At 52.6% G+C, this 22,446-nt stretch overlaps 8 protein-coding genes across 8 annotated transcripts; 2 read left to right on the top strand and 6 right to left on the bottom strand.

Moving 5' to 3' along the window:
* Positions 1–3,260: 3,260 nt before the first annotated feature.
* Positions 3,261–5,622, bottom strand: HMPREF1541_04203 (uncharacterized protein; the record flags this gene model as incomplete). The annotated part of the gene is made up of 2 exons (XM_008718549.1): positions 3,261–3,311; positions 3,364–5,622. The coding sequence occupies 2 exons, from the start codon at positions 5,620–5,622 to the stop codon at positions 3,261–3,263; spliced, it is 2,310 nt and encodes a 769-aa protein (XP_008716771.1).
* A 700-nt stretch (positions 5,623–6,322) lies between these two features.
* HMPREF1541_04202 (uncharacterized protein) lies at positions 6,323–6,684 on the bottom strand (the record flags this gene model as incomplete). The annotated part of the gene is made up of 4 exons (XM_008718548.1): positions 6,323–6,351; positions 6,400–6,529; positions 6,576–6,632; positions 6,682–6,684. The coding sequence occupies 4 exons, from the start codon at positions 6,682–6,684 to the stop codon at positions 6,323–6,325; spliced, it is 219 nt and encodes a 72-aa protein (XP_008716770.1).
* A 280-nt stretch (positions 6,685–6,964) lies between these two features.
* Positions 6,965–7,552, top strand: HMPREF1541_04201 (uncharacterized protein; the record flags this gene model as incomplete). The annotated part of the gene is made up of 1 exon (XM_008718547.1): positions 6,965–7,552. The coding sequence occupies one exon, from the start codon at positions 6,965–6,967 to the stop codon at positions 7,550–7,552; it is 588 nt and encodes a 195-aa protein (XP_008716769.1).
* Positions 7,553–8,178: 626 nt separating this feature from the next.
* On the top strand, positions 8,179–11,958 carry HMPREF1541_04200 (uncharacterized protein; the record flags this gene model as incomplete). The annotated part of the gene is made up of 1 exon (XM_008718546.1): positions 8,179–11,958. One exon carries the CDS (start codon positions 8,179–8,181, stop codon positions 11,956–11,958), a length of 3,780 nt encoding a protein of 1,259 aa, XP_008716768.1.
* A 2,730-nt stretch (positions 11,959–14,688) lies between these two features.
* Positions 14,689–16,101, bottom strand: HMPREF1541_04199 (uncharacterized protein; the record flags this gene model as incomplete). The annotated part of the gene is made up of 1 exon (XM_008718545.1): positions 14,689–16,101. One exon carries the CDS (start codon positions 16,099–16,101, stop codon positions 14,689–14,691), a length of 1,413 nt encoding a protein of 470 aa, XP_008716767.1.
* Positions 16,102–16,905: 804 nt separating this feature from the next.
* HMPREF1541_04198 (uncharacterized protein) lies at positions 16,906–17,292 on the bottom strand (the record flags this gene model as incomplete). The annotated part of the gene is made up of 1 exon (XM_008718544.1): positions 16,906–17,292. The coding sequence occupies one exon, from the start codon at positions 17,290–17,292 to the stop codon at positions 16,906–16,908; it is 387 nt and encodes a 128-aa protein (XP_008716766.1).
* A 587-nt stretch (positions 17,293–17,879) lies between these two features.
* HMPREF1541_04197 (uncharacterized protein) lies at positions 17,880–21,488 on the bottom strand (the record flags this gene model as incomplete). Its single annotated transcript, XM_008718543.1, has 1 exon — positions 17,880–21,488. One exon carries the CDS (start codon positions 21,486–21,488, stop codon positions 17,880–17,882), a length of 3,609 nt encoding a protein of 1,202 aa, XP_008716765.1.
* Positions 21,489–21,996: 508 nt separating this feature from the next.
* HMPREF1541_04196 (uncharacterized protein) lies at positions 21,997–22,391 on the bottom strand (the record flags this gene model as incomplete). The annotated part of the gene is made up of 2 exons (XM_008718542.1): positions 21,997–22,238; positions 22,358–22,391. 2 exons carry the CDS (start codon positions 22,389–22,391, stop codon positions 21,997–21,999), a joined length of 276 nt encoding a protein of 91 aa, XP_008716764.1.
* Positions 22,392–22,446: the final 55 nt, after the last annotated feature.

Genomic DNA, 22,446 nt, shown 5'->3' with positions numbered 1-22,446 from the left:
AGCCGAGCAGCGGATTGGGCCCCTCCACAGATACGGATACGGATACTCATGCCCGCATCACCTTTGCAGTGGCACACAACCACTCCATATTCTTTCTCGAATCCGTTCCCAACAGTTGCGCTTCCGCAATCCGAGGCTGAGAAGTCCAACATCGCCCGCGGAGGTGGTCCAAGGCGTCGACAAGGGGGTGCAAGAATTCCGGTTTTTTGGTTTGCTGAATACGAAAGTTTTCCCCCCCCCCAAATCCTGCCTCGCCTTGCTTCTAACCACTGGCATCTTGAACAGTCTTGGAGTACGTAAGCCCTGACACACCCACCCGCGCTATAAACGCCTCTTTTCCTGGGTCACCTGTCCTTGCCGTGATGCTTTCTTCCGCTATGATGAGAGACATATTTACTCCGTACGTGATGAGGCTTGTTCTCTACCGTTTCCGCTTCCGCTCGGTGCCCGATCAGCCTCGTGACATACTTTACTTGTCCCTCATGCCAGAGAGGCGCGCGAAGACGCGTCGACTCGTGTCTCGGGTGGCTATCTCCTTCTTGCGGCCGGAAGAAGATGCAGTCTACGGAATATTGCCTGCGTCAGAGGGAAGCTGTGACGATGGATGTCTGCCTTTTGCCAGCAGCCCGTCAGTCGCACCGGCCAGGCCTAGCGGGCAGTTGTTTCTCGGTGCTGAAGTGTGTCAGATATCGTGCTCCCACGGCTTCCGTGCGCGGATATACTGCGTAGGTTTGTGCTAAATTTGCCTGTCCTCGCGCGCTTCGGCTGCATGGGTGCACGACACGGCCAGAGGCTGCCTGAAGTCGGCCCGCGGCTGTCCTGGATTGTCGTCTGGTTCTGTCTCATACCGTACCTACGTATTAGTGAGAAACATTACTTACCACTCGGCCGGTTTGCACGGCAAGCGAGTGCGTGATCGCGATCGCGGCCGTGGGTGCGATAGCTTCATGGTGAACCATTTTACGCGAGTTTGGAGAGTCCGAGAATGCGCCACGCCAAGCATATAGTACGAGCTGTTATCTTTCGCCCAGCAAAGCCGCAACCTCCGACAAAACGAAAGGCGGGTCAGTTGTTTGGGAAGAATGTGCCGGCTCGTATACACGTGCCACTCCCCCCGAGTCCTGAGCCTCGCTATGGTGAGTCAGCAAATGACACTGGATGCGTCGCCGCATATTGCCACGGGTTCGGGAAAGGCCGCGGCCTGTCTTGGTCATATATGCGATTCGTGGTCTAACTTTGGAGACGCTGCAATTACAGGCGAGCCTCGGACGAGGCATCTGTACACATGTTTTCAGACCTGCGCGCTGATATAGTCTACCTTCTAGCTGTAGAGCATGCACTATACTAGCTCAGGGTCGACTATCTTGTCAGCCGTACCAAATATGCTGGAACACCTTTCAAAAGATGCGCTTCCATACACGCTCTGCTCTCATTGACTCCAACCATCTGCGCCACATGAAACCCGATTGCAGCTGGCACGCTAGTAAGCGCGTAGCCCATGCATGTAGGTAGACAGTACAAGCCCTGTTCGCCTGGTGTAGTACATACGTGCGCAGCGATTATCCAAGCTCGGAGAGATCTGACTGTCAGATGTCATCGCTCTCTACTTCCTGCTCTCTTCCCATCATCTCCGCTGTTTGCCTCTGAGAGGTACAGCGATTGATACAGGTTGGGGCCTTGCAACGCTTACCTCTTTTGGCCCAAGTACCATCGGGGAACTTGAAGTGTGACCAACGGCGTTTCCCCGTCAAGATACCGCAGTCAGATTACGTCCGTGCATGCGGCACAGCCTTCGGCCCGCTTCTGAAGCTGCAAGACTCACTTCACGGCGAAAGAGCGACTGGCAAGGCGGGAACAAGGATGTGTGATGGGTTGTGCAAATCGGCGTTTGCCTGGCAGACCTGCAAACCGGCGAGAATGGCGTAGACATGGGGAGTGCACCGTTGCCGAGTGCTCGTCTGCATAGAGTCCTGGTGTAGCGAGCTGTAATGTAAATAATTAGTAATCTATGCGAGTATACGAGCAAAATTATGCCACATGGCCCTGTGGTGGAGCGGAAGTAAAGTGGACCGCATATCCGCAAGCCGCCAAAGCGGTTGGAATGGATCTAGCAGTGGAGAATGTATCTCCCTGGAAGTGGTGGAGATGCTGGCAACCACTACGTGGACGGCAAGTGGGAAGGTAATGGACACAGTAGCGGGTGAAAGTGCAAGAGGGATCATCATACGCTGCATTGGATGCAGTCTTGAGAAACAGCTCACATAACGATCGACATGACATGTTGAGGATTGGGGCAGGTCAAGATTTCTGTCCAAGAGGAGCGCCGAGTTTGCTTCTGCACCAGCTTTTGGCGGTTCAGGCAAAGCGGCCCTTAGGTAAAGTACATGGTCCTCCTGTTCGCTGACTGTAACTTCGTTCACATTGGTGCGAGGCCTGGCTTCACGCGCGTTTGACACCCCTTTCATTGTATTCACGTCCTTGGGTCCATCAATCCAAATTGGACAGCCCACAGTAGATCCTATAGAACTGTGGAGCAGGCCTGGTTGAACTCCCAGTCGTAGGTACGTGGATGTTTGGAGTTACGAAGCAAGACATCGTAAACCAGGACTTCCTCACAATACTTCGAGTTAAAGATGGCTCTTTCCCACTGAAGCTTCATAGCGGTCCTGTCATGCAGTACCCGTGCAGCAGGTAAGCACTGAGGAGCGTAGGTGAGCTTGCACTGGACAAGGAGGCACTGGATCTGAGGAGCTTCGCTCCTGGTAGAGGTGCATTGCATTTGTCAGCTGTGGCTTGCCGATCGCCAGGTAGCATCGACTGATGGCTTCGGCGATATCCCGTAACAGACCAGGAACAGTATCCGATCTAATCGAGATATCGACGATGAATAGTAGCGGCAAACGTTCGTTGGCTGGCTATTCGAGCGCAGCAAGCACCGTAGACGTATGCAAGGTATAGCACACCAGCCTACTCGTCCAAACCTGAGGGAATACTGGAACTTTTCCTATCGTGACTGCAGGTTTAGTGAGGTGCCTCGACAATTTCTGGCGCAGACCAATAATGTCTGCTTGACGAGGTAGCTGGTGGCCACCTTCAGCTTTGCTGTCTTGGTTGAGACAAGGCAGTAGCGACAGGTTCACTGAGCCGTGAGCGAATGGTATGGACTCAACGTAGTCTTCTCTTGGAGGGCGGTACAACGGATCCTTGATCGGAACTCATTTGTTGTTCCAGTTATACATTATTGTTCATGTCCGTGTCACTCAACCGCCAAATCCGATCGGAGGTGCCAATGAGTTGCCTAAGTCATGTTCCTGCCAAAAGCGTTAGCTTGCGGGATTCTCCAAGGGGATGATGTCTATTTACCTTGATGTAGTCACTGCCTTTCTCGAGGTACTCCCCTCGTGTTACAGTCGCAGTCTGACGGTCCACCGCTGAGCTTGAAGCCCACCAGCCTGCAGCACCCCTCCACGCGTCGAGGATTGGGTCCGAGGCCTTTCTGACGTTGAGGTCGAAAGCAGTCGGTAGCACAGCACTCAGCTCCCTTGCCAACCGCTCTTCGAAGCTCAGGAAACTAGTGTTGCCGCCTGTAAGAAAGACGTCTCTCAACAACGCCCTCTGCTGTGATGGATCGGAGAAGCGGTTCATGACGATTCCTTCGATGATCTCAACGATACCCGCTTGGTCGACGCCAGCAATGCCCGGTTGAAAGACCACCTCTGGCACACGTATACGCTCAACGTTGAGATGGATCTGATTGATTTCTCGTTGACTCTCGGGATCGAACGGTCTTGCACCTCTTAAGAACGCGTGCATCAAGCTCTTGGTCCAATCATTCTGAGCCTCAAGTGTGTCCTTCTCTTCAAATTCGTCGTCGTACTGGAGCAGCTCACTCTCGAGAGCCCTAAGCGTAGCCGCTGAATCCTCTTCCGGCTCATCGTCGTCACTTGCAGGCTCGGTAGCAACGGTTCGGTAAACGCCCCAATCCTCGTCGTTAGCCCCGAAGTCATCGTCGTATTCTCCACCGCCACGGCGTTTGCGCTTTGGTCCATCCGAAGCCAGATTTGCGAGCGTCTTCATGCGCATCTGCGACGCGAGGCCCTTCCGATTGCCGATGTCTGCCTTCATACGTGCCTGCTCCTTCATTTTCACGAGAAGCGCGTCACGCTGCGCTCGGCGGCCGATCACCCAGTCTTCTAGATTGTTCTCGCGGTGTTCGCGGTCCAGGCGCTCCTCTTCCGCAACTCTCGCACGTTCTCGCTCCTTTTCTTGCTTGGCGCGGATGCGGGCCTCGACGCCTGCCTTCATGAGGCGCTGGTGACGTTTCTCCTTGATACCATCTTCATCCAGCTGGTCATCCGGTACATCGAGTAAGGGGAACTTGTTCAGCTGCTCCTCAAGATTTGGCTCCTCTTCAGCGCCTCCAAGATCCTTGTTTCGTGACTTCTTGATCGACTTGTCCAAATCGCGAACAACCCGCTCTAGGGCTGCCTCGTCTTTAAGCTCTTCGTCATCCAAAATTCGTCTCTGCTCCTTCTTTGTTGGCGCATTTTGAAAGTCCGTCAGTAGTTGTTGGTAGTACTCGAGCTCCTGTTCTTTCTTAATGAGCTTCTCCAATCGCATCTTAGCTGCTTGTTCTTGTAGCCGTCGTCCGGATTCCTTCTTCCGCTCCGCGATACGTGCAAGATCTTCCGCAGACTTCTCAACCACAACCTGCTCGGTGAAAGGATACTGAATAACAATGTTGCGCTCCTGCTCTAAACCAGACCATTCAAGAAAGGTAGACGTTTCCTGGTCGTAGTCCTTGGACAGGTAGCAGAACTGCTTAATGTAGTGCTCCATCTGCTCCATTGTCATCTTTCCCGTGAACGTGGGATACTTCAACCGGATTAGCTTGAAGAGAAAATCTTGCGCCTGAGATCCACCCCAGTTGAGCCTGGCACATGACTGAAACATCGGCTTCTGATCGAGCACTGGAATGATGTGGGTCGAGCTGTGTGAGGATGAGACGATTGTACCCGAGTTGCCCTTATTGTAGCGATATGAGAACAGGCTGTCGACGCCAACGGTCAAGCTCGGGGCCATATAGCATTCGAAGATCATTTCGTTCATCATTTTGCGACTGTGCCCAAAGTTCGCGACAGGCTCAGTGATGACAATCGGCCTACCAACACTTCCTTGGCTGTCGACCCCAAGCTTCAAAAAGATGTAGTCGAACACACCCTCCATGATATCCCAGTTCGTTGGGATGCTCGTATGTGTTTCGAACGCCTGTCGAATTTGACCCCTGGTTGTGGCATCCGCATAGGCATCCCAGCCCACAAAAGCACAGTACTTGTTGTATTTGCGATCTTTAAACTTGGCCATTATTGGCGGTACCATATATCGAGGCTTTTTGTCGAAGGAGAAGCCAGCCTTGAAGGTACTGGAGCCATTGTCGATGATGATGGCATTTTCGGATGGGTTTGCTGCGCTCTGCCTGTAGCCTTCGGGCTGTGGAGGCTGATGTCCTTTGAAAGGAAATTCTGGAGCTGGGTAGATGCGTGGTGCGGTCGGTTGCCCGTCCGCAGGAGGCGTGGGAAGAGTACGCTCTTTTATGATACGCGACACTTGCGTAATCGCCATTTCGTCGGTCTTGGGGAGGGGTCGTAGAGGTTCAGAGCATGCAACAGTTGTTCATCATGTATGCGGATCTTTGCGTAGCTACGATAGAGCGCTTACGCGGTGAATGTGAGGACTTAATTCCATGTGCAGTCGCGATCTATTTTGCGGGGATCTACAAGGCTGAATGGTAGCCTCGTCATAAGGACTTGGATCACACGGCTTAGGTAGATTCACTACGCCAGCAAACAATGTCTGCTGCTTGTTAAGGGCTGGGGTCCTGGTCAGGTCACTAAGACCCTGGGAATAGCTCTGAGAACAACAGGAAGAGTTCTAGTCCAGTCCATACACAACCTCGGAATTCACGACGCAATCAATAGTCCGTTTAACAACTCACAGCACTGCGACTGATGAGGCACCTTCTTGGAGGATTCTGTCTTGATTCGAGAGGCGCCAGACTTGGAATGAGGAGACTGAGGAGACCCATGCTCATTCACAAGTCTGATATTAGCGCCTAGCTTGATCTTCTTCCTTGGATTTATCCCAGCGTCCCCCCATCGAGGCACTCGGTGGATTGGACGGCAAGGCTTATGCCGCCATGCAACTGGCGCGCTGTTCCATACTAGTAACGTCAGATCTAACGAGTGACGAACATGCACAGTTCAGGTGTGGCATGAAGTTGCCCTTCGTGTGTCCAGCTCAGTTGGTCAATTGTCAGATAAGATCAAACAGGGTCTTTTAGATTGTCCGTAGCTTTGCGATGTTAGCTCGACACGCATGAATTGACACTTAGTCACAGACCTTCGAGATGAAACAGAACGTTCGATTGGTAATTCTTGAACATTTGAGCAACCAACTCAACATTCATATTCTGGATGTTGACCTCTTGGAGGCTGCGGTTCATGACCATGACGGCCTCGTTGAGCTTTTCCTACTACGATCAGCAATGGCGGACATACCAGGCGGGAACAGCATACAATATTGGTAATAATCCTCGAAAGCAGGAGGCTCTGCTGTTGCTCGTGTGGGCTTTCCTGTAGGGGTGAGCACCCCGTCCTACAATTGCAGACTCCCAGAACTCACCATGATCACAGATGCAGACTAAAATCTGCGGCAATTAGCGGCCTAGAACACGTGGAGGGCACTTAACAGACGCGTACCAAAATAGTAAGGACGTAACGCGTCGGGCTTGGCATAAGGCAACACGGTTCAAGCCCTAACCCTCGTGGGTGCGCCTTCTTGCCCTGACTGTCAATGCACGGCTCGTCCACCAAGTAGGCAATCTCGCATTACACAAAAGCAGGCTGACGCATCGCAAAAATCTCAAGCCACCGCATCCTCGATCCGCATCTGGACAGCCGTCACAATGCCTGCCACTCCTCAACCGCAAGACGACTCTCATCAGCAACTACTAGATACTATGGACATCTACTACACGCAGAAGCCTTTTCGCAACCAAACCTGGAAGCCGTCAGGTCGACGTAACAAGAACACCAAGCAGATCATCGGCGAGACACAGAGAAGAGAGGCATCGGTGATGGTGACACAGAACAATTCCGGCGCATCGACACCGTTGCCAGCAACTGGCGCAACTTCGGACGGCGCAGCTACGCCAGTGCTCGGCGCAGGAGCAGCGAAACCCCTGAACATGGCACAGGCTACGCAAAGCTTGTCGACACTGGTGCTCGAGAAAAATCTACAGAAGGCTGCGAACGGCCTGCCTACGAGCCTAGGACCCGCAGTGACATATACCAACATCGAGAGCGCGCCTAGTCTAAGCCCAGCGCGCCAGAAGCAATACTGCGACATTACCGGTCTGCCGTCGCGCTACACCGACCCTAAAACGAAACTTCGATACTACGACCAGGAGATCTTCGGTGTGGTGAGGACTCTTCCCCCCGGCGGTCCGGACCAATACTTGGCGGCAAGGGGTGCGAATGTGGTCTTGAAATGAAAATACAGACGAATCTATGACTACCAACGCAAAATCCAGTAACGGAATGTACGGCCAGCTAAGTCAAGCCCATTCCACCCACCACAAACCTCTCAGTTCGGGGTTCAGGAAAGCGCTCCGGCTTAATTGTGGTCGAATTTGGTCTCCGCCAATATGGCACCATACCGAAATCTCATATAGGAAGCGAGATCAGTTACAGCACGTTTAAGTAGCTGTGGCCGCGGCGGGTTTGAGGCAAAGACCTGGTCGAGGTGGATGAAAAGATCGTTCCACCGCATTTGCGGCATCACTACCTTCCGCAGCAGCATGAGACGGACGGTAAGTCCAGGTGGAGCAGTTACTATAAGTTATCATAGCAAGCAGCGGATACAAGTATAGGATGCGGCCAATGCTAGAATACGTGACGAAGAAAAGGCAGATAGAGTCTCGTTTTGTATTTTTTAGGAAGATCGACAAAAGACGGTAAAACATCGGAGCCCATTCGCTAGATCCGGGGAAACCTCCGCCGCATGTATTCAGACCACTCCAGTTTCTTATACCGCGTCGAACTATAGAGTACTCGTTGCAGCCTTAGGGGTGAGTAGTGTATAGACCGTCAAGGTGGATTATTTTCAGGTATACTTGCCATGCCGGGACGAATGATGAATGCTGACCACGTGAAGCGCCTAAAGGGCGCGATAGACACGAGGATCGCTGAGGAACAGGCTCGACAACGACAAGCCGTCACCTCGTCCACCTCGCAGCGCGGTCCACAACGACGGCGTCCGCAGACACAACAAGATGGCTCTGCTCCACGCTTGGCCAGTCGTCAGAGAGAAGTCGGCACTGCGCAGTCGAACCAGGGGCCTGATCCATCTGAATTCGAGGCTGCATTCTCCGTAGTCGGCGATAGTAGCGAGGCCCCAAGCAGAGTCGAGACACCTAGGCCCGAAAGCGAGACCAAGGAAGAGCCGGGTGCAGTGCCCGAAGAAAAGAAGGATGAGGGTACAAGTCGGGAAGTTGCAGGCGCCTCGTCAGAAGAGACCGATGGCAGTCCCGTGCCACAGGCAAGAGCTCCTGAAATACCGGCAGACGTTCGCCTCAAATTTCGCAAGCTGGAACGACTCGAGTCAAAATATGGCGAGCTACTGAAGGCCTACCGCTCTGCTCACGCACGGGTGCAGACGATAGAGCCATTCGAGGCGTCCCTTCGTGAGCATACACCTCTGACGAGCATTAACGACCCGGCAGCTTTTACCGAGTATCTCACTCAGGTCAGCGCCAAGGGTGATATGGTACTCGATGAGTTCAAGAAGGTCAGTGCGGAAAGAGACGACTACAAGAAGAAGGCAGAGCAATCCGAGGATGACGCGAGCCAACTGAGGGCCAAAGTCGCAGATTTGGAAAGCCGAGCAGCAGAGACAAAAGCGAGCACAGAGACCCAAGACCCAGTCGTGCAGCCTGCGGAAGACGCAGTCTCGTCAACGACGGCAGTAGCAACTCTGAACACTGCAAATGACCCCTCCTCTCCCAAAGACTCCATCAAGTCTCCTGCCTCGACCTCGTCACGCATACCGAGCTTCTCCTTGTTCTCGCCACGCTCAAAACCCGTGTCCCCGCCCAAGGACACTTCAGAAGATTTTTTTTCGTACGACAATGAAGTACCGCGTCTCGAACAAGAACTCGAGGACAGCAAAGCCCAAGTTGAGCAGCTCAGGGCGCAGATGGAGAAGATGAAGGCTGACTTGACTGTTGCCCGTGAATCCACCGAAGGCATGGTCACCAGCCTCGAATCAGCTACACGGGAACTGCTCGAACTCCGGGACACGAAGGACAAATTCGATGTTGAAAAGGCTAGGCTTGAAAGTCGCATCCAGGATCTCGAAGGTCAAGCGCAGTTGGGAGAAAGTCAAGCTCAACATATTGACCGCGAGCTTGAACAACTGCGCTCGCAAAGAGACTCCTTATCTGGCGAGATTGATGGCCTTAAACAGAGAGTGCAAGCGTTGGAAGAAACGAAGTCCGACCTTGAGTCGCAACTACAGAAAGCCCGGGCGGAAACGAACATCCTAAATGAGAAGCTTGGCCAAAAGGATGCTACAGTCAAGGATCTTGAAGATAGCCTGGCGATGGCGAAGATGGCTGCTCGCGAGCAAGAACAGCAGAGCAAGGGAGAGACTTCGAGCGAAAAGAAGCTCAGCACCATGCAAGGTATCATGGACACATTGCGCTCTCAATTAACCTCCACAGAAGCAACTGTGGCAGACTTGAAGGCAGAACTCGCAGCCAACGAGGAGAAGTTCAACAATCGTCCTTCTGCCAAGGTCTTCGGATTTCTGGATGAGGGGACATCGTCGAATCTCGACCAGCTTAAGAGCCGAGAGGACGCTGTCAATTATCTGGCTGCCAATTTTGGCCTGAAAAGAGAGACACAGGAGCTGCCAGCTGCTGTTTCCAGGCCTGTTTCCACTACAGCGCCGGATCTAGGTACTGCTCAAACTTCCAAAAAGAAGAACAAGAAGAAAAAGAAGGGTAAAGGCAGTCAAGCAATACCAACCGAGGAAAACGAGCCGGAGGGTCCCGTCAAGGTGTCTGAAAACCTTGCCGAAATTGAAGAGGAGTCTAAGCCAACGGCTATCATATCTATGAACACCTCTCAGCTGGAAGAGCAAATAGCTGCCCTGAAGAAGGACATCGACACCAGAGATTCTACCATTGAGAAGCTTTCAAAGAAGATCAAAGACCAAGAGGCCCTTCAGGAAGAGATCGAGACTCTTCGCGATGACTTGCTGCATCAAGGGGAGGAGCATGTCGAGGCCCGAGACAAGCTGAAGACAGCAGAAATTGAGAGGGCAGCACTCCGATCAAGAGCCGAAGAGCTTGAGAGTGAGCTGCTTGGTCTCCAGAGGAGCATTTCCAACAAGTCTGCGGACGATGAAAAGCACAAAAACACGATCCAGGAGCTGGAGGAGGCGAAGATCAAGTCCATATCCTTGCAAACCGATCTCACTGCGGCTGAAAAGCTTGCTGCGTCGCGATTCAAAGACTTGACTGACCTTCGGGATGTCCTCTCCAAAGCACAGCCAGAATTGAAGGTCTTAAGGGCCGAGGTCGCGGAGCTCAAGAGTGCCAAAGACGATCTGAAGAACAAAGAGGGGGAGCTCAAGCGGCTAGAGGCTCGACACGAGGATCTCAAGTCAGAAATGAAGGGCTTGAGCAAGCGACTAGGTGACAAGGACTCTGAGATCAAAGAGTTGCAGCAGAAAATTGAACAAGAAACTAGCACGCGGACAAGAGCCGAAGAAGATCTGAGGGTTGTTCAGACTGAGCTCAAGTCTACCGAAACGAGAAGGCTAGACGCCATCAGCCTCTCGGACGACAGGAATAACGAGCTAAAGAAGAGTCGTGAGGAAGCAGCAAAACTCAAATCGCAGTTGAATGGTCTTGAGGGACGAGTGGCTGGACATGAGCGAGAGATTTCACAGTTCCGCGAGGAAATCAGTCTGAAGACCGCCTTGCATTCTTCATCGCAGCAACTGGTACAGTCCTTGCGCGAACAGACTCATGAGCTGAACACCCAAGCTCGAGAAGCATCGACGCGGGCTGAGAATCTCGAGGAGGAATTGGCCGAAGCTCAGCGAATGCTTACTGAACGCACTCGTGAAGGGCAGACGATGAGGATGCTGCTGAATCAGTCAGAGGCCGGCACAGAGTCTAGAGTACGTGAGATGAAGGAGCGTATGGATGCGGCCATCGAGGAGCGCGATCGCATCGAAGACGAAGCTAGCGTGAGCAGTAGACGCATGATGCGCGAGCTGGATGACGCGAAGTCAAGGGCTCGGGATATGCAGAGACAGGTTAAGATCCTGGAAGACGAGAAAGATGAGCTCGATCTGAAGCAGCGAGATGCCAAACGCAGGTTACAAGACCTGGAGCAAGCCAGCGAGAGAGCTACAAAGGAGGTGGAAGAAGTCCGCGCTGCCATGGCTACCCTGCGCGAGGCACTCAACGAGAGCGAGCGGCAGGTGCAAGACATGGAGACCCAGAAAGGAGAGCTACGGCGGATGGGCGATGAGGCCAAAGAGCGCGTTGAGAAGCTCACGAGAGCAAACAAGAATCTGACCGAGGAGCTCAAGGTGCTGCAGGCGAACACGCGACAAGGACCCAGACCTGGCGTGGGATCCGGCGTTCAGAGCTCAAGAACATCAATTGACTCTGCGTCAGCTAGATCTCCAGCGCCCACAGCCAGGGAGCGTGACAAGCCTGCCGGGGGGCGCGAGACGCCTACCAATGCAGGCTTGAGTCAGGGTTCGGTGGATTACGTCTACCTGAAAAATGTGCTACTGCAGTTCCTCGAGCAGAAAGACAAGGCGCACCAGCGGCAACTGGTTCCTGTGTTGGCGATGTTGCTGCACTTCGACCGGTAAGTATCGCAGCCTGTTTGACGAACAAGCAAGTCTGACACGTATGCAGGAAAGACGAGCAAAAGTGGCTGTCAGCAATCTCTGCGCGGTAGAGGGTGGTTATCTACATCCCCAAAAGGTAGCGCAGACGGCAACTTCATGGCAAGTTGCTAGTTTGCTTCCATCCTTGGACGCACTAGCGACCTCAAATTCTCCATTCCAGTCGTCTTTTCCAGAGTCCGAAAACAGGGAAGTGCGCTGCCTGAGAATTGGTGTGTCTTGCTTAGTGTTGCCGCATCTGCGAACGTTTTCTGGCCGGTCACTTCTACCAGCGCAGCTGGAGGCGTCAACTACCTATTCGGCACGATCAACCTGGCCGGGTATTCCAGGTCAACCAAGACTTGTGCGTTGAGAGGGTTGAGCCCGCGTGCGGTAGCGAGTGAAAATCCTGTGCGAGGTTCGGGATCTCGCAAGGAACTGAGTTGAAGCATGAGTGCCGACCATGCAAGGGACCGTGGTCTGTCATTGAGATTCTTCGATGTGTAACATAGGCAGGACTAAGCATCGACTCGCATCGCCTCCTACCAGAGTATGCAGGCTTATGCGTAGAACAACCAAACATCTGGCGAGACCGCCAAAACCGCGGTTGCCTCGTTGCTGAAACCATACTTCGTATATCTGCCAATCATGCCGAAGCATATGCACGTTGCTGAACTCTATTTGATCCCACGGACTTGCTGCGCCCGTAGCACTTCACCTCAGTCGTTTTAGGTCGTACCAATGCTCGCGAGACTCGGGCAGACCCCTGAATCCCATGAGATCCTGTCAGTGTGTCTAGTAGTTTCAATGCTGCACGGGTTGGAGGCTTGATATGGAGCCATTGAAGGCCAGCTGGATTATTCAAGACTCCGATCTTCTGATAGCCAGTGAACTTCAGGGCACACACCTTACGTAAAGGTTCACGGGGCTAAGCTTGAGTGTGGCCGCTGTGGGAGCTTACATGAAGAGCGAACGGTTCCTTCAGGGGCCCACTTTCAGGCAGTGAAATGTAATGCTAAGATTCAGGGTACAACCTACACCTCTGTGGCGACACAGGCGACGGTACGAATTGCCCATTTTAACACAACAACCAGGGGGGCGAAGTACAGAGTCCCGTGCGGGAGAAAAGGGTTGAATCTAAGAGCTTTATATGAAATGTGCTTGCGAAACGCGCTACATGGTTACGAAAACAAGAAAACTTTCAACCTACCAATTTCTCCCGTATCTAGCTAGGGAAGGCCTGCATCCCTGATATGCGGCGGCAACTCACACAAGCCCTCCGGAGTCAACCGATCCATGTCGGCGTGCTGCCTGGCGCAGTCACTGCCCCGCCGATGCCTTCTGGGTGTGTAGTGAGGCACCCGGGGCGTCTGAGGACACTGGGTGTCTTGGGGTTTTATCTTGCTCACGCTCTCCTTTATAGTGCACGGTTCCGATGCTGGCCAGCCTTTATCTACACCCTCGACACAGGCGTGGCATGCAGAGTTGATGGAACTGGGCGGGGTGGCGACTGAGCTGGGGGAGGCCGTGTCGAGGTCGGCGTCGCTGCCCGTGTGGCTTGTGCTGCTGGAGGACGGAGGGACGCGCTCATGACTCACCCTATGGGAGCGATGGCAGTTCGTGGACGGCCTGGTCTCACAAGGCCCGGTACGCTCTAACTTAACGTCAGGCTGGTCGGTGAAGCTGGGGTGTGGCTCGATGCTCGCAATTGGGATATCGGAGTTCTCGACCTTGACATTGGGCTGGAAATCAGGCGAAGACGGCCTGCGAAGGAGGCTCCCACCGGCGTCGGCGCTACCGGATGTGGCCGTGACATTTGAGGGAGGAGGGGGAGCTGGAGACCGATCGGCACGCGACGACGGGGAGCGCTTGCGCAGGGATGATGGTGAGAGATGGGTCCCCGAAGTCGGCGTCAGCAGCGAAGAAGTCTCGCGATAGCCTCGACGCGAGCTCTGAGCCATTGTACTTTGACGTAGAACTCGTGGCTCGAAGAAGATGGACCCTTTGTGATTACCTTTATCCGAGTTAACACTACCCCATTGCCTAGAGGTATGATTAGGCGGACACGGGAATGAACAATGCGTCTGTGTCCTCTTAGTAATGTTTTCAGAAGCCTTTTCCCATGCAGACCAGGCAGAGATGGCGTAAGACGCCGACTGCTGAGAGGAGCCTACTGAAGAAGCCGGAGAGTTAGGAGTTGGAGTGTCATCAATATTGAAGAAGCGGTCGAGCAAAGCTTGCTTGGAAGTGGAGCTGCTATCACTAGTCAAAAGTGTGGCCTTGCGGCTTGACATCGTGCTGCTTCTGGTCTGGAGGCTGCTAGTCGAAGAGCTCCACGAAGGGTTGCCTGAAGAATGTGTTTTCGAGGCGTGGTTCAGACCTGACGAGCCACCAGAGCTTCTCTGGTGGCTTATGGTTGAGGAGGCCCACGAGGGGGTGTTTGACTGATCTGTTCTTGCGGTATAATACTGGCTGGTACTCGACGATCCGTAACCAGGCAAGCTCGACTGATACGGATAGCTCAAAACTGTACTATAGACATCGAGAACCACAGGTCAGTACGCCTAAACAAGATTGGAACGCTAAGGGATGTGTATAAAACTTGACAGGTGTAGAAATGGCATTAATGTCATCAGGTGAAGACTTGTCTCCGGTGCTTAGGTAGAATTCGGAGCCCTAGGGTGCTCGATCTGGATGTTCAAAGGATCAGGGAACTCACGTGCAGTGCTTGCCGGAAAAGTCCCCAGCCTCAATTCCGTCATTGTTCTCCTCGTCCTGATCACTGTCGTCACTACTAGAGCCGTCAATTTGTGCATCAGCATCAACCGCGGCCAGGTTGCGCCCAGACCAGGCAACATTGTAGAATGTGAAGAGGGCGTAGAGCTTGTAGAAGCTGTGGATGTAGGCAAACAAGATGTACGCTGGGATCAACATGAGGTCAGCAGGGCATCTCCGAAAATGGGGAATCAACTTGACCATCTTGCTGGCGAAAACCCAGGTAGCCATGACGAGTGTAGGAGTCCAGGTGCCACCGAAAGTCGTGCGCCTAAGCGTGTAGAATAGCGCAGCGTCGTAGAACAGCGCAAAGTTGAAGAAGCTGCTGATGTAGACGCTGTAGGTGCACCAGGGCTGAGCATACCAGACAGTACGGTCAGTGAAGAGCGAGCAGCTATTCGAGCGCCAAGTCGTGCGAACCCAGCGTAGACACTGAGACATGTACTTACCTGGAGATCCAAGTTCAGTCTCAATGGTAGCATCCTCGCAGTATTGGATCTTGATCCTCCAGCCCTTCTTCACCTCCCAGCGGGTGATGAAATTGTCATCATCTGGATTGATGGGACCGAGCTTGCCAAAGAAGAAATACTCATTCGCAAACCCGCCGAGAAAATCGGGGTCTTGGAGAATGCAGGTGCGGTGAGCGGACGTGCGACCGGAAAGTACGAAGACGCCACCATCGATTGCATTCGTGGCGGCAAGCTCAAAGTTGTGTCTTTCAAGGTAAACACATGCCAGAAAGTTGAAGATGCTGTTCATGCCCCAACCGGATCCAGTCCGACGAACGACCTTGTTGGTACCAAGTCCACCAACCTTGCTGTCCTCGAATGGAGCACAGATGGTTTTAAGAAAATCCAAACTTGGCCAATAGACATGGTCATCAACGAGGACAGTGATAGCCGTTTTGACTTGAGGTAGTGCATGGCACACTTGTCTGCGCTTGTTAGCTACATCCGTCTGCGTGACGGAGATGGTGGTTGAGGGCCAGCTCCTGCGAAATGGCTTGACCACTTTCTTAACCAGCTTGACTTTCGCGTTGCCAACCGTGACGATGATGATAGCCCCAGGCTGATTCTGTAGAACAGTACGAATGCACTCCAAGAAACCGGCGTTCTCGGGATCAATCGTTGGGATGATGATAGTGCAATCGCTCGGCTTCAGGGTAGGGTTGACGGGAAGGGGGGTCGGTTTGTAGACGCAGTAGAATGACAGAACGTGTACAATCAGCCGGATGTAGCGAAAACAGAATAGTACCGCGAACAGGAAATTCTCTTTCGTACTGACCAATAGAGAGAAGAATGCCACGAGGCTCAGGAGCCAGCTCAGGGGGGTTGTAATGCGTACTAAGTCCATAGTTGTTGAAACCATACTCACCAGAATGTCGGTCATGATTCAACCGTACAGGATGTGTCGTGTATTATGACAAGAGGTTTTACCAGAAGCCCTCGAAATCAATGCTGAATGGTATCCGATAGACTTGAATGAGTAAGCGGAGTCATGATCGGCGCTGAAGATATTTTGTACCTGATCGCAATCTTTCTGCAGCGTCGGAAATAGCCTGGAGTCAATGAGCGGACAAAAGGTGTCAAAGCGCCTTTGTGTAGAATGTTGAACAATAGTCACCGTACTGTCGACGGCAGAATTAGCACAAAGGGCAGAAACACATCATCAAAGGAAGGTAGTTGCAGCCTCATATATGACTCTGGTCACCAGCTGGTCTGCCGCTTTCGTGGAGGCACCTTGCGTCCCAGACAGCGGCAACTATGCCTGTCTGTTACAGCACTTCTTGCCTGAAGATCACATAGTCCGGCTAGCTGAGCACACTGTCATTCGCGTAGACAGTTTAATGAGAGTCGACTCATCTTGAGGGTGAGAATATTGAGCACCGCCAAGTCAGAAGGCCCGGAGCAATACTGGTCGTCACATAGATTGCCGGACACTGACCTTTTAATGTATAGATGACGGGATCTGAAAAAATACCAGGGATAAAGAATGAAGAATGGTGTCTAGGACTTCGATTTGTATATTTTTCCTTGGCTTATGGCGCACCAGCGTTCGAGGCTCGCCAGCGATGTGATTGACAGTCCTAATAGTAAAAGAAAAATAGCCCTAGAGCAAATGCTTCATCCGGGTGAACTCGACTGTAAGGCCAGTATCTCAGTGCCTCCTGGCAAGGGTATAGTTCAGCTTGTAGAATACATGGTACTCGCCCAATGTCTTACCTAAGTCCTTAATCGTAAGCAGGTGCCGGTCGGCTAGCGCGGCGGCCATTGTTGATGAGAACCAGTGCTGTTCAATTAGAGATTTCTGAATCACGCTCAGTTCCCCGTAGCAAGTCCTAAGCCTCGTGCTATAGGCATTGATGATGATTTGCTGGCTCTCTTTGAACTGCTTTGAGAAATTGCCTGTAGACAGAATGAGTTCCACGTATTTTTCGAAGCCTGCCATCGTATTCTTAGCCACTGACATACCTTCAGCAAGTTGAAGCCACTCCTTGGTTCTCCCCAACCTAGCGATGGCGTCCTGGGTTTGCTCAGACTCCATGGCCGGCAGGGACACGGTCTGAATGAAGCCCAACTGATGGAATGACCTCAAGATTTCGAAGACTTTGATCGCGATTGTTAATGGCGTATCCTATCGTAAGTAGAAGCAGCACTATCAGCTAGAGTGTAGTCGTGTGCTTGACTCAGCTGATGGTGCAGGTTCTGCTTCTTAATAAGCGAGCGAGCGAGCGAATATATCTTTCCTTCCAGCTCGTCTATGTCGACACCCTAACGTCTTTCATTATCGTGTTCGCAGAAGCAAACAAGGAAGCTTGTTAACTCCTTCAATTGCATTATCATCGAATAGTGACTTCTTTATTGGAAGCGGCTGCGTATGTCTCTCACAACGGCAGCCTGGCTTGTCCTCATTGAAGGTAATTGTTCCATTCACGTGGTCCGGAGTTCCTGATCGCTATGCTACGTAGTGTCAGACAGCTTCTCGTGAAAGACTTGCCAGTTAGCGTACGTGGGGTTGTAGTAACGCAGCACGAGATAGTGTAAAGGGGCAATAAGTGAAATGTGGGCTCGTTATTCAAATATACAGATACCCACAGGGCCTCACGAGGCCTCACCAAGCAGGCGAGAGCTCTACTCGAAGGTCATTTTGATATCCTTCTCTTTACCAAGGCCATCTTCAGCCCAAGCGTTGTGCTCGATATTATAGGGATCAACAGGAGGCGTGATGTTATTGCTGGGCAGACTTTGGTGCTTGCTCCAACTCGAGGGGGAAGGCTCAGTCGCGTGCGTTTTGAGCGCTGGTCTCGAGACATCTGAATCGAAACCGCCTTGAGATATCGAAGGAGTGATATTAAGTGGCGGAAGGGTGCTGACTAGCTCTCTCGGCTGACCAAAGCCATAGTCTTCAGGCTCGGGCGAAGGAATACGTCTTGGCGATGGTTGTGACGACGGCGCAGGAGAGTGTCTGGGAGACTGGCCTGGAGACTGCCTCGGCGATGGTCGGAGTGACGATGTCCTTGCTGGTAGTGCAGGCATGGGTATTACGCCTTGCCCGTCCTCATCCGGACGTGGAGGTAGCTTCATCCGTGATAATTCATCTGCCGAGAGATTGACGTTTTGCGGAAGTCGCAGGAACTCCGTCTGCTTCTCTCCATCTTTTCCAGTCGTCACAATCTGCATAGCCGGCATCGTGCTGTCGAGCTCACGGACCTCGACATATTCGCTCGCCAATTCCCTGCGAATAGCGTCAATATCAAAGAGCACATTCGGCTCTCCTGGACCCGATTTCGACTCATCACCATTGCTCGGGCTGCTTGCATGACCGCTAGCTCCGGCCTTGTAACTCTCCCAATCTAGCTTCCCTGCAGGTTTGCCGCGCTTGAAGAAGCCAAATCTTTTCCTTTCGGGCTCTTTCTCCGCCTGCTTCCTGGCCTCGTCGATCTCTCTGATAAGCTCACGCTGGCGTGCTTCATGGTTGTCAGGATCAGGATCCTCAATTTCGGAGAACTCATCGCTTTCAACCTCCCAACCAACTTCACGCAGCAGGCGCGGCATTGCGGCTCGGTAGGCCATGTGTCCGTTGACAAATTCGCCCACATCCTTGTTCTCCATTCCCGGTATGTTCTCGACGGCCGCTAAGCCCGCCACTCGACCTAGACCTCCTGCGGTGGCACGGAAGAGATAGCCAAGAATCCAGTCATTGCTAGCATAGCCGTTCACGAATCTACCGGCAATGACCGAGCGCGCACGCAGATACTCATCCCTTTTGGCCGTGATGGGCGCACCGAACAGATAGACATTCTGTACAATACCATAGGCACCTCGGTTGGCCAGCTCCTTCAAGCAAGAGAAAATTAGCCTGGCCCCCAGAGAAAAGCCGACCAATGTGATTGGGCGCTGCCCAAGGTGCCGTTGGATCAGGGAGTCGGCAAGGATCAGACCAGCCGCATTCGCCCGATCCAGCGATACGTTCCAGGGGTTGTCGATGAGATATGCCAGCTTGGTCAATATGATCGGGAGCTGTATGGCTGACATCAGACCGATCAGTAGAGTGCTGCCAAGAACTTGCTGGATAGTCTGCGTTAGAGCTTCGGTGGCCAGAATATTGATCGTATCACCAGTAGAGCGGAGCATGTCGGGCTCCCAAAGTAGGGAGTAGATGTCGCCCATGATCGGGTCGACTGTACTGAATGGCAAGCGTACATCGTCCACCTTGCCAGTCATCCAGCCTGATACAGTCAAAATTAGGTTAAGTCGCTTGTTGTTGTGCAAAGGTCGATATTCGAAAGTCTTGACATGCCCAAACCTTCGATCCGAGGCCCGGAGCGCGATTGTGCCACCCGTTGTGACGCCGATCGATGTAACGATGGCGGCACCACCCACACCCGTCAAGAAAGCAGTGGTACCACCAATACCAACGGTAGTGAATCCAGCCGCCAACCCCGCTCCGATGAGAGGGGCAAGTAGTCCGGCAGATAATCCAATTACTGCGGCACCACCAACGGTCACAAGGCCCATTGTAATATACTTGCGCTTTAGACCAGCCTTGCGCCTTTTATCCAAGTTGTCCGTCTCATCCAAACTTTCTCTGAGCTCAGCCTCTTGCATCTCAAGTGCGTCGATGATTCGCCTTTCGAAACGACAAATCTGCTGCCAAGTGACCTGCATGGATGAGGCAACACGTTCCAGAAGCCTTCGAGATCTGGAGTCGTAACTGCCATCTGATATCAATACCAGAAAAAGGTCGCACAAGACTGTCCATCTCAGATCAAGATCGACCTTATCCGTTGTTGGCAGTGTTTCTTGTACTTCAGGCACTTCTTCGCCGGCTTTGACATTAGCTGGATTCAATCCTTCATCTTCCGTGCTGGATTTGTGGTCCAATTCATCCTTAGTCCTATTGTCCACCGTTTCTCCCGGATGGTCGTCTGATTTCTCACCCGATTTCCGTTCGCTGTTGGGGTTCTTGATTCTGGCATGCTGCATCAGAGGAGGCACCAGGTCGTGAGGAGTAACGCCGTGTTCAGCCAGTTGCTCAATCATGACCTGCTCGGCAGTGTCAATCTCCATATGAGCAAAAAGCCTCACCATCATTTGCTGACCCCAAATTTCCATACTTTCGAGCGCTTTTACAAGGTCTTTCTTGGTACCTTTAGTCCGCTCGACGTCGTCCAGAGCCTTAAGCATCTTGTAAATGGTCAATCGAACAACACCGACGTAAGCGATGCGTTGGCCTTCGGTCAAGAGGTCTTTGGTGTTCTCCAGTTGCGTAGCAGCATCCCGACCGAGATCGTCGTCGTAATCATCATCGTCGTCGTCATCGGCTTCGGCTTCGGCTTCAGCAGCTTTGGGTTTCTCGTCTTTCTTGAATAGATAATTAGTATCGTCATCCATGCTTGTGGTCGAATGAGCGTCCTCGTCAAGCTGAAGTTTTGTGTAGCCTCTGCTCGAGAATCCCATGGCGGAATAGCCTGTCTTGCCCGGATCCTCCTCTCTGGCCCCCTTGGCGACGAGGCGACCTCGATCATCATAGTAGTCCATTTCACCGAGCGCAGGCATGGCCTGCCATTCGACCTCTTCTTCTGGTTCGGATTCCTCATCTTTGACCACTAGTGCTTGGTGAGACCATTCAGACACAACCGCGGCACTACTTCTCTTTTCCTTTTTGATGCTGGGAAAGCGTTTTGGCTCACTCGGTGACGAAGGCGTCGACTGGTCCTTGGGTTTAGCAACTCCCGCTTCGCTGACAGGTGAAGAGGGTTTGTCCTCGCCAGCCCTTTGTGTTTCCACACGTGCTGTTGGCGAACTCTCATCCTTACTCCCCGAATGCTCTTCTGCGGCCAATGACTGTGATGATGACGCTTTCTCAGCCACCGAAGCACCATTTGTTATCTCGGCGTTCAACGAATGTGTCACTTCGGGGTCATTTGCTCCGTTTCCTCGCTCGATCTCGGCGCTACGGCGCTGATGTTCGGCAGGATGTTCGGTAGACTGTATCTGCTCCTTCGGCGGCGTAGATGTCGAAGAAGTGACGACGTCTTCAGCATCGTGGAACGCTGCATCGTCATCGTCATCACTACTATCACTGGAGAGAGGTCTCGGTGTTCGGCTTGCAGGCCTTCGCGGAAGTCCAAAATCGTCTATATCGGCCGGGTCATCCTTTTGAGATTCCGGCACGGACGTATTGCGAGGTGCGGAGCCATCCTTGCTGGTGGCTGGCGGGTCACTGCCTGCTGTCATGATCCTGGGCAGACAGCATCGAGAACGAATGGTGAGCCCCTCTTCCCGAACAGTACCACCCACTCAATCAAACAAACGTGGAATCACTCTTCTCTTGCAAGTTGCAACAGATCCCTGGAGAACAAAAGAGATAGCTGCGTCTAGGCCCCTTTGTTCTAAGTTACAATAGAATTCGGAGTCGCAGTCTCGTTTCTCTCCGCTCGCCTTGGCAGGAACGAGGCAACAACCGCAGTCGATCACGAGACTCATTCAATTGCAGCTCACGGTACGCATATGTCCTTGAGAAAGCAGAATATGGAGATGTACATCGGAAATGCCATGTGAAGTTGACTGAATGTGGTATCTTTTCGGAATGGAGACCTGGGAGCCTGCCTGCGGCCATAGGGCCACCACTGTACAAAGGTGCTCGCAACGACCAGGCTCTCGCAACTCTCATCTCGGTCTTGTATGACTCATGATGCATTATTGCAGCAGGGATATAGAGCTGTTGTACAATGATGCGACCTGATTACTTGCGCTTGGTGAACTCCTCCAAAGCAGTGTAGTCTCCCTCGTCCATTTTAGCCCAGACAGCTTCTATCCGTTGCCGCCGCTGCAGGCCAGTTTCTCGGTTCTTGCCGCTTTTTTGCGCTCGCGCTCCCGACAAGCATTTGTTTACTTCTCGCTTGATATCATTGCAGCCGCCAACGGCTTTGTAGAGGAAGCCTCTGGCATGGCATTCGTCGAGAGCGTTCATGATCTCTTCGCAGCCTTGAGCTTGTCAGCAAGCGTTCTGGACCACTTTGGTTGGATATTAGAACATGATCCTCTTGTCGCGCTACGAGACATAGAGGATCAGGTGAGAAAAGCAATTGGGGGGTGATGCTTACCAACGTTGTCCTGGGTGTGGAGATGAGAATGCATTTTGGCGGAGACACGCCTCCAATATAGATCGTGGGGCTCCAACCAAGCCCACATC

Source organism: Cyphellophora europaea, assembly GCF_000365145.1.
Source record: "Cyphellophora europaea CBS 101466 unplaced genomic scaffold supercont1.3, whole genome shotgun sequence".
NCBI classification, from domain to species: domain Eukaryota; kingdom Fungi; phylum Ascomycota; class Eurotiomycetes; order Chaetothyriales; family Cyphellophoraceae; genus Cyphellophora; species Cyphellophora europaea.
Note: the sequence above shows the minus strand (reverse complement) of the source record. Positions and strands in the feature narration are given on the sequence as shown.